The following is a 14104-nucleotide window of genomic DNA, read 5'->3' on the forward strand; positions in this document are numbered from 1 at the left end:
TTTAGATCATAAATGTAACATTGGTTTAAAAAAAAAAGCTAATTAAAAATCTTTTAAAAACAACAGTCCTTGCACCTGGTAATTGAGTGTGAAGCCTGTTGCTATGGATGACTATCAATGGTAAGTGGCATGACTTAATTAACTGGAGACTGCTTTGTATGACTTAAATTACTATATCAAATCTATAAATCTAACTCAACTTAATGCGATCGTAGAACCTCCAGCTATCACAGTTATCGCCCTTTGCCCACTGAACTGACTAATTTGGAGAAACGCCATAATAATTATTTGGCGATAAGTTCTATGCATGTTTTTTGCTATTTATGCATTTATAATTATTGTTCAAGTTCTCCTATTCACACAGCATATATTTCTGTTCTATTTTCAGTAATCGATGAACGATAAGCATCATAGTTATTTAGATTTATGATGATTAAGTATTTCAGAAACTACAGGAATTAAACATAACTAAATGTATCTACAAATGTACCATTGAAGGATCGCCAGCTGTCAATCAAACCGCACGTGACGGTACAGTTTGCTCCGACAATGATTAGGTACACGTGTATTTGCGAGCACGAGGCTTGGCTATTGTACACTTGGCGATCGGTTAATATAGTAACATATGATAGAATTAACTAATAGATAAAGGTTAACTGTCGCCATGCCCATAAAACAAACAGAACTGATTTTAGATCTAATAGTTCTTGGGCACAGGGGGCCAACTCAATGAAAATGGATATTGTCATGCATTTTTTTATATTTGGTGGATGAACTGATGAGTATATATGACAGTCATGTGATTTTTTTTTTCATAATATACGAAATTTGGAAAATTATTGAAAATGGGGAACTTACATGTTTTATAGTAAATTTCCCGAAATTTTCAGCCAAATCACGTCTGACCAACTAGGCCCTGACCAGGTAAAATTGTGATTAGCGTAATCACATCTGACCAACTGGGCCCTGACCAGGTACAAAGGTAGAAATTATAGGGGTACACGATGTTGAACTGATCAAATTGCTGTTTGTTTTCTAGAATTGTATACATATATGTGAGATATCCGTGAGTAGAATGTCTACCAACAATAATTTGCAAAAGTTGTCCAAAGCTTCCAGATTTGCAGTGAACATCCAAAAAGTGTTTTGGTTGAAACGTAATATCAATGAAATCACTTCAGCATCAAGGACTTTTTTTTTAAATTTCCAACAGATATTACTGTTGTTCAACATATAACCAACATGTTCGATCTAGCATAACACATAATTTGTAAAGAGATTTTTTTAACATAAATAGTATGATTCAAGAAACAAATTGATAAATATGATAGAATTTGAGAAGTTTATCATGCAAGCATCATCTACCCCTATACACATTCGATGGTTACCGCGTGATGCTTTTGTGTGTTACAGATCTATAAATAGACGAATTCAATTCTTTAAATTACCCCCACGTGACTTCCAATGTATTTACAAACACATCACTGAAAAACCTCCCCTACCTATCAAGGTATCAACACTTATTGTGGCGACCTATCGGGACAGACGATGGTCAGTTCCTGAGTTGGATGTGGTCAGCAGTGTGAGTCTAAGACAGCACCCAGGGAACCCTAAAGATGAGGACGACATCTTGTTTTGTATTCGCCTTAGTGAACTTGTTAGAGTCAGGTAAGTAGTGTATACCTACTTATATACGTATACACATATTCATACAACATGACAATATGTCTTTCTGAATTTCACATACTGACGGTGGAAGTTTGACTTAGTTACTGATATGTTTTATTCATAACTATTACTATTTCATTCAACGAGTACCAAACAGATTATGTTTTGATTCTAAAAATTTTCAACATTGCACACTTTACACGGAACTGCAAACGTTAGTTTGTTTTTTCCTTAATGATGACATTCTTTTTCTTCTATTTTGTTGGGGAAGGTTTTATTCCGATTTAATTACTTCGAATGCAGTTTACGTAAATAAAACTTCTAATTTATTACCTTTTATTTCTAATATATATATGTATATATATATAATAACGACTATACAATTACCAAAGTACAAACACACATATTGATACATGTATTATCCTGAAGATTAGAGCTCTGTGTTATGGACGTTAAAATTTGTATCTGGTACCCCTAGTCTTCACTATCTGTTTCGGTTCTCGGCTATGCCCTCATTAATACTTTTTGAATCCCTACCCTTGTCTGAAGGCCGAGTATATTCAATAACACATTAAAGGTCATAGAGGTAGAAGTGTCCATGTATAGTTGTCTGAATGGACGTCAATTGGTGAATTCGGAATTATTTATATAGCGGGTCACAGTAGAGAATGTAACACACTGGGGTTAAATCATGCATGAACGTTTAGTGTTACCTTATTTAAAATTCTCTTATAGAGTTAAATCTCTGATCGAGTAAAGAAAATTTGACCTAGTCTGATGTCTGATGACTCCCCTCCAGGGAAACCCGTTATCACACGTTTATTTATTGTATGTACCTTTAAATATGCTGTCTGTCACAACAAAATGAGAGAAAATGATACAAAGACCTTTCGGTGAAAATCAAATAACATGATAACAAAATAATTTATCAAATCACTTTTGGCGCTTTTTGGCCCCCCACCCCCCAAAAAAAAAAAAAAAAAAAAATGAAACAAAATAAAACATTTATCACTCAACTTACAATGCAGCTTTTCTAATTTTATAACTTTGATAGTTAATAGTCATCGTAACTATATGAAATATGGACGAATTGAACTTATTTTTGATATACTTTGCTTATTTGGTTCGTATGTTTTTCTCTACGACACAATTAATAGACCGCATGGACAAAGTTGATATTTACTGCGAATATCTAAGCACTTCAGATACAATTTTAGGAGAAATATAAAGTTGGTTTAAGGATGCAGTCTATGGTTTCTAGACAAATGTTACAAATCACAAAATAACAACATCTTCACATTTGCATGATTTATGTACACTTAGAATGATTACCATAAGAACTACAGCAATGCTATACAGATCATAAGTTTAATCACTGGGTAATAGATGTGGAAATTTGACAAAAGGGACCCAAACCATACATAGTGCTTTCAAACTGAAGTTTGCATTGACAGAGAGATATGCATTTTTGATTATGATAAGAGTACATAACCAAATAATAGTTGACCACTGACTTGGTTACAGTGGTGTAGAAGGTTAACGTGACAGACAAATCTCCAAGACTCCGTTAGCTATGTATATATCTTCGGAACTATATCTGCATAAAACACTCAGTGCTGGGACCATTCTGAATGTATATTGATTGGTTCTCTTTAATTATGATATTATCTAGATTAAGGATTTTTCCAATAACGTGTTTTACGTCTATCATTAGTGGCTTAACTACAAACACGAACAGAAAATAATAAATGTTTCTTAATTACACCTTAAGATTATCTTGTGGTATTGGCTTTCATACTATTTTTTTTCATTCATAGTCTTTATTCACTCATCCATCATCATCATCATCATCATAGTACATATATTCACTCAATATACAACGTCATTCATTAATCACCATATCCCACATTATATAACAATATGGACACATGCGCACACTTCCTAGATATCTCGTAAAATTAGCATGTTTACTATATGCAAAATCATGAAAAACATCACCAGGAGTAAATTTCCGTAAGTCTCCTACTATTTTGTTGCGTTGGTATGCATACGATCTACATAGAGTGGATAGGATCAGTTATGTGGCTTAACCATTAGTACTCTTTTTAGATAGGACGAACTACGTAGTGTGTGATATTAACGCCAGCTGTGTGTTGAGTATCATTGAAGGAGATGGTTTCCATTACCAAATATATAGCCAGTAGTATTGAATGAACAAGATAAGTACTGTAAATACGGTACATTTTAAATGTTAGACCACATGTGAAAAGAGCCTCTGACTCAATGTGCAATCGGATTGAAAATAAAGTCCATTATTATCATTATCAATTATAAACTTTCAAATTAAGTTCAAGAATATAATGATTTCATGGAAACAGTTTATAAGGGAAACACCGAGTTTTGTAGTTACGACTGGATTTGTTCTTGTTTTTATTTATTTTCTGTTGTTTCTTTTATGATACATTGACATTAGTGTATTTCAGATATCTAAAAAGTTCTGCGCTCCAAGAACTTTTTGAAAGCAAGATTGAACATAAAACGATTATGCCTCTACACCGAGAATATATACGAGGCTTCTGACAAAAAAATGACAATGCTTATTTTTCCAGTAATAATCGCTCTATCTTTTCTCTACCGTAACTCTATGCTATTTGACGATATTATTATTGTGTGGAATTACTTTTGTCCAGAAAGTGATACATGGAAATTGGTACGCCATTAAAACACATTTGTTATTGGTACATAACAACCAAATGACTATCTTACATATGTGTATCTTGTATAAAAAACACATTCGCATTCCATTGTCAATTTTGCCCATCACCTAGAAACGTATTCTATTTATAAAGTTGACGATAATGATACTTATACACACCCCCAAGCACAATCGAATCGTGACTTGACTGTTTTTAACTATAAAAAAGCTGAATATGGGGATTTCACTCCTACGTGTAAACATAAATCGTGTGTCGTAATGGTAAACCATTGTATTGTATGTAAATGTTCACTATCATATAGAAAAGTTTACATCAGGTTTCCGATGCGCTGAATATCTTTTTTCAATTTTATGTGAGTTTAGTGGAAAATCTTGTTTTCCCGGTTATGTAGGAACCCTGAACTCAAACGGAAACAACTACTGTCGGCGTCGTCTTATAATTTAGTTCTTTTTTATGAAGAATTGATTTTTTTTATTTGTCGCTTTACATAATCTCTCTAAATGAAACAAAAGCGTTGAGGTCATATCTAAAAAAATAGGGTTTGTTTTCAAAAGTGGTGATAAATGGGTAGCGATCGATTTGTAATTAACCATTTACGTATGTGTATGTTTTAATATGTATTGTCAAAAAGGAACGGATGGCAGAGCCATTTCCCCTTTCTTCACTGCCTTTGTCTGTTTTCGGGGAGATGGGGAAATTATTTCGCAATATTTTTAAAGGCTTGATTGCCAATATAATCATTCGCTTAATGAAGGAACCTTTATTGTATAAAGCAAAAAAATATGTCTGTATAGGGTTCGGGAGGATTTTTTTGTAGTGTCTTTCACTCTGAAATGATGGCCGGAACCGGAGTCTGAGATAGAAATCCCGCTTTTTAATTTTTTTCATTGAAAAGTGGAAAAAATTATGTTCGGGGGTAAAATTAGGGTCGGTCGGGTAACCCTAAACAGGCATATTTTTTTTTATCTAAGGAATTGTAATTTCATCTTTTACAATAATAAATGTAATGTTTGCGTAAATTTTGTAGCACCCAAATGTATCGTTTTCGGCAATGTCATTTATTGCACTTTCATAGTTAATGCTGGGCAAAGAGTTTATCAAATGTTTAATAACGAATTTTAGTTGTCGAAGTTATTTCATCCTTCAATCTCAGTCGAATGTATCTATTTATAGTGTTATAGTGATCATAAAAACCATCCTCCATTTTATGGTGCTTTATGTCTTATGTTAAGGCGTTTATGTATATATATATATTTACCCGGTGATGTTACTTTAGATTTATATAGATCTATTGTTGACACAAATCATCAAATTAAAGTGATACTGTATATAAAGATATTTTCAGTTTGTTATACATTTCCATAAAATTGCTTTCAGTTTGTTATTCATTTCCATAAAATTGCTAGCAGTTGCCAAATTTATAAGTGTTTTTGAAATATATAGTCTTACCATAAATGGCAAATTAAAAGTGTTCATTGCTTGACTTTTCATTTTGCAGAATAAATCGAGGTGGCTAAATATTTGATGTTTTTTTTTATTTACATCCACCCTCCTTCCTATATGATGGCTTGTTTTATTAGTGCACCATATGCATATGTTTCCTGGTCTCGATATGTTGCAAATTAAAAAAAAAAGATCAATAACAAAGACATATTTTTATACGTTTCATAATCTGAATGCTGAATAATACAGATAAATAGGCTGCTCCATTGATTGTGTTTAGTATAATTTTAACTTGGATGCTGACTCACGGCCATTTCTCACGATTTTTTAGTTCAGTGGGCTGTAGATGTAGGTCAGAATATAGAATATAAAGGCTTGATGTTTCGGCTGAATGAACAGTGCTCTTTGTCGATGTAACGTTAAAAATAAGTCTTTGTAATTGCTGACATAACAACCCTTGTACAACAGGTTCTGTAATGAAGCTTTTTAACACACACCCATCATGTTAATATATCACAAGAATATCTTCATTGGAGAACAAATAACATTTCTCCTTTAGATACACGATTTTGATAAAATGATACATGAATAAGATGAAAAAGGAAAAAAAAAACTTAAATGTACATCGATAGCGAAACAAGTTCTATACATGTGACTTTTTGTAATTGTTTTATTTTTTATGAAAGTTTTTTTTATTAATAAATACAAATAAATCACACAAGCTCTTACTGTCACTGACACTTACATCACCAAATAACAGAGTATGTTTACTTATTGTAAAATAAATATAAAGTGTAGTCAACAGCTCATCTAGAGTTTCGAGAAAATTGTGTTCTTCATTACAGTCCCAAAATAGAATTCATAGAATCTGATATAACTTATACCAATCAAGTTCGATGGCCAGGATGTAAGCGCGAGAGGGGTCTTAAAGTGGGAGGAAATCGGAGTGCCCGGAGAAAATCCACGTGTAATGAAAAAAAACCCTTCAACATTAGTAATGTGTTTTGGAATAAAACTGTAGCTGTGCAATTTCATTATTACTTCAGAAACAAATGCAAAGTTATTGTGAAATGTTGTGGGTAATCGTATCACATAAACATAATGGATACATATGGTTGTTATCAATGTAACAAATCCATTCGCTTAGCTTCCAGAGTCTTCCACTATTATCATCAGATGTTTTGTGTTATATTATGTGTAAGTCAAATCAATTAAAAATTAGATCGTAGAAGCTGCAGCAATCACACTATATAGCTTATCATCAATATTATAAGTCATTCCGCTGGACAATATAACTTAATTAACGATGTAAGTTTTATTTGTAGCACCCGGCCATTCGTCCGAGCTGTACCGGTGTCCGTCTGATCTGACTGGTGCCATGTACACCTACAACGGACACTGCTATCGGTATGTCGACTCCGCGGTCACGTGGGACACAGCCAACGGCGACTGTTCCTCCAGTAACGGCGGCCATCTGGTTGTGATACTGGACCAGGCGACCAATGATTTCATCATGAACACCATATCCTTTTCCAGTACCACGTACCAAGTGTGGATAGGCTTTACAGACAGAGACGCAGAACAGAAGTGGAAATGGGTGACAGGTACGCACCAGTACATTTATCTGTCTGCTATCTTATAACACATGAAATCAGTTCCTGTTAGTGGCTTTAACGTATTACAAATGAATAAGGAGAAGAAATCAATCTTGTAAATGAATCTTTTTGCTTACAGTCTAATGTCACTCCAGAAATCAAAACTCTGAAAAAGTGTATGACTTTTGTTGATGCTTGTGTTCAGTAAGTTGTATAGAATTATTTGCTTCCACAATTTAATTCCTGTTACATTAAGATAAACAAGTCGTCTGTTAATTGTTTGACAGAGAATCCAAAGCTAAGAAAGTTGGGGTTCGTAAACTCCAGTGCTTCAATACACTATTCAGCTTCAATGATTGTTGTTCGTTAGACAAAGCTTTCTTTAGTTGTCGTTACTGCTCAAAGGTTCAATAACATCATATTTGCTGTTTTCATTATTATTCTAATATAAGAATCTAAAAAAGACAAAAAAATCAACAACAATATGTTCTATTTCTGTTCGATATTAGGAAACGGAGTTATAATTATTCAGAAATTAATAGGCCTACATTTTATAAAAACCAGAATCAAAATCAAAGCTCAATTTTACATCGTTAATAAAAGATGCTCCACTGCCAACATACCGTAATTGATGTTTAATTTTGTCTAATTTACACCAAGAAAACATATAAATATGGTTTTTGTTTCTGTTGTATGTGTGATCAGTACATCATTCGGCATCGGGCATAGTGTCATGCATTTCTTTGTGGGGATGCAATGTATTATTTCAGCTACCTTTTGTTCTGGAATTTTTCAGTGATAGTAATATATAGTGTTGAAGATGCTCCAACGCCGACAGAGCATAAATGATATTCATTATTTGAACAATAATTGGTGTATTATCGTGTGTATATATGTCTAATTAACACAAAAAATATTATAAAATAATTCATTTTGCCTTTGGTGCATGCGCAATCAGTACTTCATTTCATATAGAATATAGTGCCACGGAATTTTTCGGGATGCAATTAATTATTTTTCATATCTTTATCTTGAAGTAAAATTAGAAGCTCAAACTTTTCAATTTTGGTAATAATGTAAAGTAAGTAACTTTTGTAACTGAAGAAAAATACTAAATCGTCTGCTCCTAATTTTGATAGTGAATAAATACCATTTGTAGCGGTGGATCATCTTTAAGGAGGTTATAGAAAAGACTATAATCTTGGTTGGTCTTGTGTTGATAGATAGAATAGTGTTCGTCGGCGGTGAAGTACCTTTGATGAAGTAGTCAACACTCTTGTGATATATATAAATTACAATATCAATATGGTTATCAGTCCGGCATGTGATGAAAGAGATCGCTAATATGCATTGTTATGATGGATGCAAATCATAGTTTAATCATGAGAAAAAGTGTTGTTCTATTTTATTTCACGTCCTACTATCTAACAGAACTATGATAAACTTTGATAAAATATTTGCTATGATTTCTATAAGGTGAGCCGTGGGGCTACGACAACTGGGACCTGGGGTACCCCGAATACTGTTTCGGGACTAACAAATTGTGTCCAGAGGACTGTGCGTACATGAGGACGTATGATGGGGAGTGGCGGGAGGGACATTGTGACAGCCAACAAGTCAAATACCAGTATATCTGTCAGTACGGTGAGTACGACTATAGATAAATACCAGTATATCTGTCAGTACGGTTAGACATTCGTCAGATACCAGCATATCTGTCAGTATGGTGAGTACGAGTATAGAGAAATAGCAGTATATCTGTCAGTATTGTAAGATATTCGTGAAATACCAGTATATCTGTCAGTATGGTGAGTACGAGTATAGAGAAATAGCAGTATATCTGTCAGTACGGTAAGACATTCGTCAGATACCAGTATATCTGTCAGTATGGTGAGTACGAGTATAGAGAAATAGCAGTATATCTGTCAGTACGGTAAGACATTCGTCAGATACCAGTATATCTGTCAGTATGGTGAGTACGAGTATAGAGAAATAGCAGTATATCTGTCAGTACGGTAAGACATTCGTCAGATACCAGTATATCAGTCAGTATGGTGAGTACGAGTATAGAGAAATACCAGTATATCTGTCAGTACGGTAAGACATTCGTCAGATACCAGCATATCTGTCAGTATGGTGAGTACGAGTATAGAGAAATACCAGTATATCTGTCAGTACGGTAAGATATTCGTGAAATACCAGTATATCTGTCAGTATGGTAAGATATTCGTGAAATACCAGTACATGTATGTCTGTAAGTACGATAAGACATTCATGAAATACTAGTATATCTGTCAGTACGGTAAGACATTCGTCAGATACCAGCATATCTGTCAGTATGGTGAGTACGAGTATAGAGAAATACCAGTATATCTGTCAGTATTGTAAGATATTCGTGAAATACCAGTATATCTGTCAGTATGATAAGATATTCGTGAAATACCAGTATGTCTGTAAGTACGATAAGACATTCATGAAATACTAGTATATCAGTCAGTACGGTAGGACATTTTCTGGTAAATCATTCGAAGAATCCCCCTTTAAAAATGATTTTGAACCCAACACGATTTCCAGTCACAACGTTGAGTATTTCATTATTTCTAAAGTAGAGAGACAGAGGAAGGCTTTATAAAATGCTTGTGATAAGCATCTAATATGACAGGTCCAATAGGTGGCACACGGAGTAAAGATGTTGGTTTTTCCTTTAGAGTAGATATCCATGTCAAGATAAAGGTGCTATTAATCATTCTGAAACAAATATATCGTTGTACATTTTTTTTTAAATATAAAAAACACCTTTAACCTATTTTAAACGCAAACTACTCTTTCTCATGAATTTATCTTAAATATAAATGATTGATTTCTTTATCAGATATGGGAAGCACAACGACGTCAACGACTACATCAACAACAACAACAACTCCAACAACAACAACTCCAACAACAACTCCAACAACAACTCCAACAACAACCACAACACCAACAACAACCACAACGCCTACAACTACAACAACAACACCAACAACAACCACAACTACAACTACAACAACAACACCAACAACAACCACAACACCAACAACTACAACCACAACACCAACAACTACAACCACAACACCAACAACTACAACCACAACACCAACAACTACAACCACAACTCCAACAACTACAACCACAACACCAACAACTACAACCACAACACCAACAACTACAACCACAACACCAACAACTACAACCACAACTCCAACAACTACAACCACAACTCCAACAACAACAACAACAACTCCAACAACTACAATCACAACACCAACAACTACGACCACAACACCAACAACTACAACCACAACAACCACAACACCACCAACAACTACAACCACAACAACCACAACACCACCAACAACTACAACCACAACACCAAAAACTACAACCACAACACCAAAACCTTCAACAACATCAACAATAACTACGACCACAACGCCTACAGCTACCACTACAACACCAACTACAACTACTTTCGTGTCGGCCGGCGGGGCAGGTAGGTATTCCGTTTAACGCAATATCTTTATTTCGTGTTAAGTTACTTGATAATTGCTTCAAGTGTCTGTAACATTGCTATTTCCAAGATTCCATCGAGTGTTTGGAAAAGGTATATCAAAAATGGTATCAAACAAAAATAGATACATTATGAGGAATTTCAATTTGTGAACGAAACGTAACCTGAATGCGGAGTAATATTATGGCTACACATAATTATGAAACATTGTAATTGTATTGTTTCATAAGTTTTATAATGTGTTAAACGTATCTATATTTCAGACCAACAAGTAGGACAAGCTGCGCTATCGCAGAGTGAGTTTTAACAATGTTGGAATCGTTTTAAAGAACACAATGTGATTACATTAAGGGAGGCGACTCTATTGCATTTAGTACCATTTGAAATTAAGCTTTATAATAGTTCTATTTTCTAGATATATATATCTATCTTTACGGAGTTGTAGGAGTGCAAAACTCACGTTGCAATGAAATAGTGAGTTTGCTTTTCTACATTTACTGGATTTTGTGCGAAATCTAAGAATAGCACTACATGTTCTTGTAGTCCTTGATTTGTTATTTTTGTAAAATGGGAGCTACATTTACAGCCGTTTTAAAGTTGATTTGTTTATCAGTATAATACGATGAACATAGACTTGGCAAAAACTGTATTGATGGCAGACATGCTGCTTCATTCAAACGCCTAGATGTGGTAGTTTATAATTAAGTATTGCCATACACGTAGTCAGTGGTTTTTAATGTACTCAACGAATTTGAAAACGGTTTGTCGTTATAAGTTTTCTTATTTTCTTCGTATCTAAGAAGAAGTGTATTTTGCATTTGTTACAGGCGTTATGGCTGGGCTCATTGCGGCAATAGTTCTAATAGTTGTATTAATAATCATAATAATCATCATCATTGCGAGGAAAAGGTAAGATAAATCACGATATATCGCAATATTCTAAACTCATTTTATATAAGTCGACAACTGGCATACCAAATCCACTGCCGACCTTTCTTGTCGGAGGGTTCAATTTTTCCTTTAATTATTAGAGGAAACATTACATATGGTATACTTATAAGCGATAGTAGTTTACCTTTTATATAAACAACTGCATGTACATTTATAATGTTTGATATTTTTCAACAAATCAATTGACGTGATTGACACTTGCATTAATACATTTTAATGCGGTATTGAAACACTTTGAATTAAAAACGTAGTGTTTATGAAAAAATGTAATATTATCTTAACAGATACATCATTGTTTTGACAGTGGGAATTCTAAGGACAGGTTCGACGGTCAAGTCCACTTTGATAACCGTGTTTATAACCGGCCAAACAATGAATCGGGGCCAAATGAAGCCATTGGGGTGCAAAATGAATTATTTAACAGACCAAGCCATACGGAACCTAACCCTTATGATTCACTTGGACCGTGTGCATTATCAACATTCAAATCAACGGATGACTACCTGCACCCGACAAATAAATTACCACATGGAGCAGAAAAACTGGAGGACAATCCATACGCTTCTTTAAGAGTGGGTGATATGCTTAAATATTCAAACTCCGTTGAGTTACCGAGTAAGGAAAATACAGACTCGCTCGAGAATGGGTATATGCCCATGCGCTGCAGCTGTAGTGATATCACAGATGATGTATCAAAAGACGGAACTTACGTGAAAATGAACTTTGACGTCCAGAAACCCCAAGAAAATTCATTTCCGTCAAATGAGGCCCTAATTAGTTCTGGGAGTGATACGAATCCCAGTTCATATACTAATAACGGCTACGCTACACATATATCCCTAACGAAATGAAATTTATATGAGCGTTATCTCAATTTAAAACAATACACCAATAATTATTATTGGTTTTATTTATTACTAACAGTAATGGACATGAATAGTACCACACCAGCCTTCAACATAGCCCTTAAGGCGTCACATTCATTACACATTGATGTTGACTGTGAATAGTACTTGTATGTTGTTTTTGATATTAGTTCATTCTCTTTAATTTATCTTAATGACAGTAGCAATGGCAAGGACGATTAAATGATAAATACAATTTCCCTTCAATACTGAAATAATTATATTTGTCGAGGCTTTTGTATTTTGTCTATAATTTTACAAAAATTTATGTGCAATTTACATATATTTACTTACTGACATTTAAATGAAAGAATATAATATTTTCTGTTAAAAAATCAGATATGTTCCTAAGATGTTTTTGTTATTATAGGGCCAAATAAAACGTGATATTCCCTTACCAATTGTGTGACATCATTGCTTTGTTGTTTGTGATATTTGTCTGAACCTCACCCACAGTTGAGATACCAATGAAATGTAACACCCTTCTATGACTTACATGTGTGTATTGGGTACGTTTAGAATTAATGGACTAATAATATTAGTTACACAGTTTGTTAGTGACCTAATACGGAAAAATATTGGGTCTAAAATAATCTTGTATCTGGCGCGGCGAAGCAACTACCGAAAATCATTATGATTACATCGACAGTGCTGTGAAGTAAGTATTTCCTGTCTCATTTTCACTGTGTTATTTAAAGTAATCGCTAAGTGATTTCTGCAGATATTTTACCAAAAAGGCATAATTTGACAGTACATCAATTCTATGCTGTAACTTATGTTTTTAAAGCAATACACATAATTGTCTGATCATTTGAATGATTTTCACAGCTTCGTTCTTCAAACCTTTCTGAAGAAAAAACAACATGCCAAGATGTTCTCCCGGTCATGGCACATAAAACAAAAGTTTAACCATATGTTAATGTAAGATGTAAAGACATACTTAACTAAGTGACCATCTCTGTATAAAGGTCGCCTGCTTAATAAGAACACTTTTCACGGTGCTAAACGGTATATTTCAACACAATTTTATTCGTGTATAAAGAATACTATATCAAAGACAATTTGCTATTTGTCACTTGGATGCCCTTCATTAGAAGTGTAACTATACTTGTTTTAACCTATTGTTTTTTCATAAAATATCTAATTATTATAATAAATTTAAATGTCTTAGTCACTCTGCATTATAGATGCAGATTTAACTTAATTAGAATTGGGCGAATGTTAGTGAGAGATAATGAGAAGACAAAAGAACCAAGTTGACGCAGACATTTACGT

At 33.9% G+C, this 14104-nt stretch overlaps 1 protein-coding gene across 1 annotated transcript; it reads left to right on the plus strand.

Moving 5' to 3' along the window:
* The first annotated feature begins 1436 nt into the window (after positions 1–1436).
* LOC138314769 (uncharacterized) lies at positions 1437–13235 on the plus strand. Its single transcript, XM_069255291.1, has 7 exons — positions 1437–1668; positions 7154–7432; positions 8900–9067; positions 10296–10955; positions 11237–11269; positions 11801–11882; positions 12229–13235. The coding sequence occupies exons 1-7, from the start codon at positions 1617–1619 to the stop codon at positions 12773–12775; spliced, it is 1821 nt and encodes a 606-aa protein (XP_069111392.1). The 5' UTR covers positions 1437–1616; the 3' UTR covers positions 12776–13235.
* Positions 13236–14104: the final 869 nt, after the last annotated feature.

The sequence above is a fragment of the Argopecten irradians genome, chromosome 1, assembly GCF_041381155.1.
Source record: "Argopecten irradians isolate NY chromosome 1, Ai_NY, whole genome shotgun sequence".
Taxonomy (NCBI): Eukaryota; Metazoa; Mollusca; class Bivalvia; order Pectinida; family Pectinidae; genus Argopecten; species Argopecten irradians.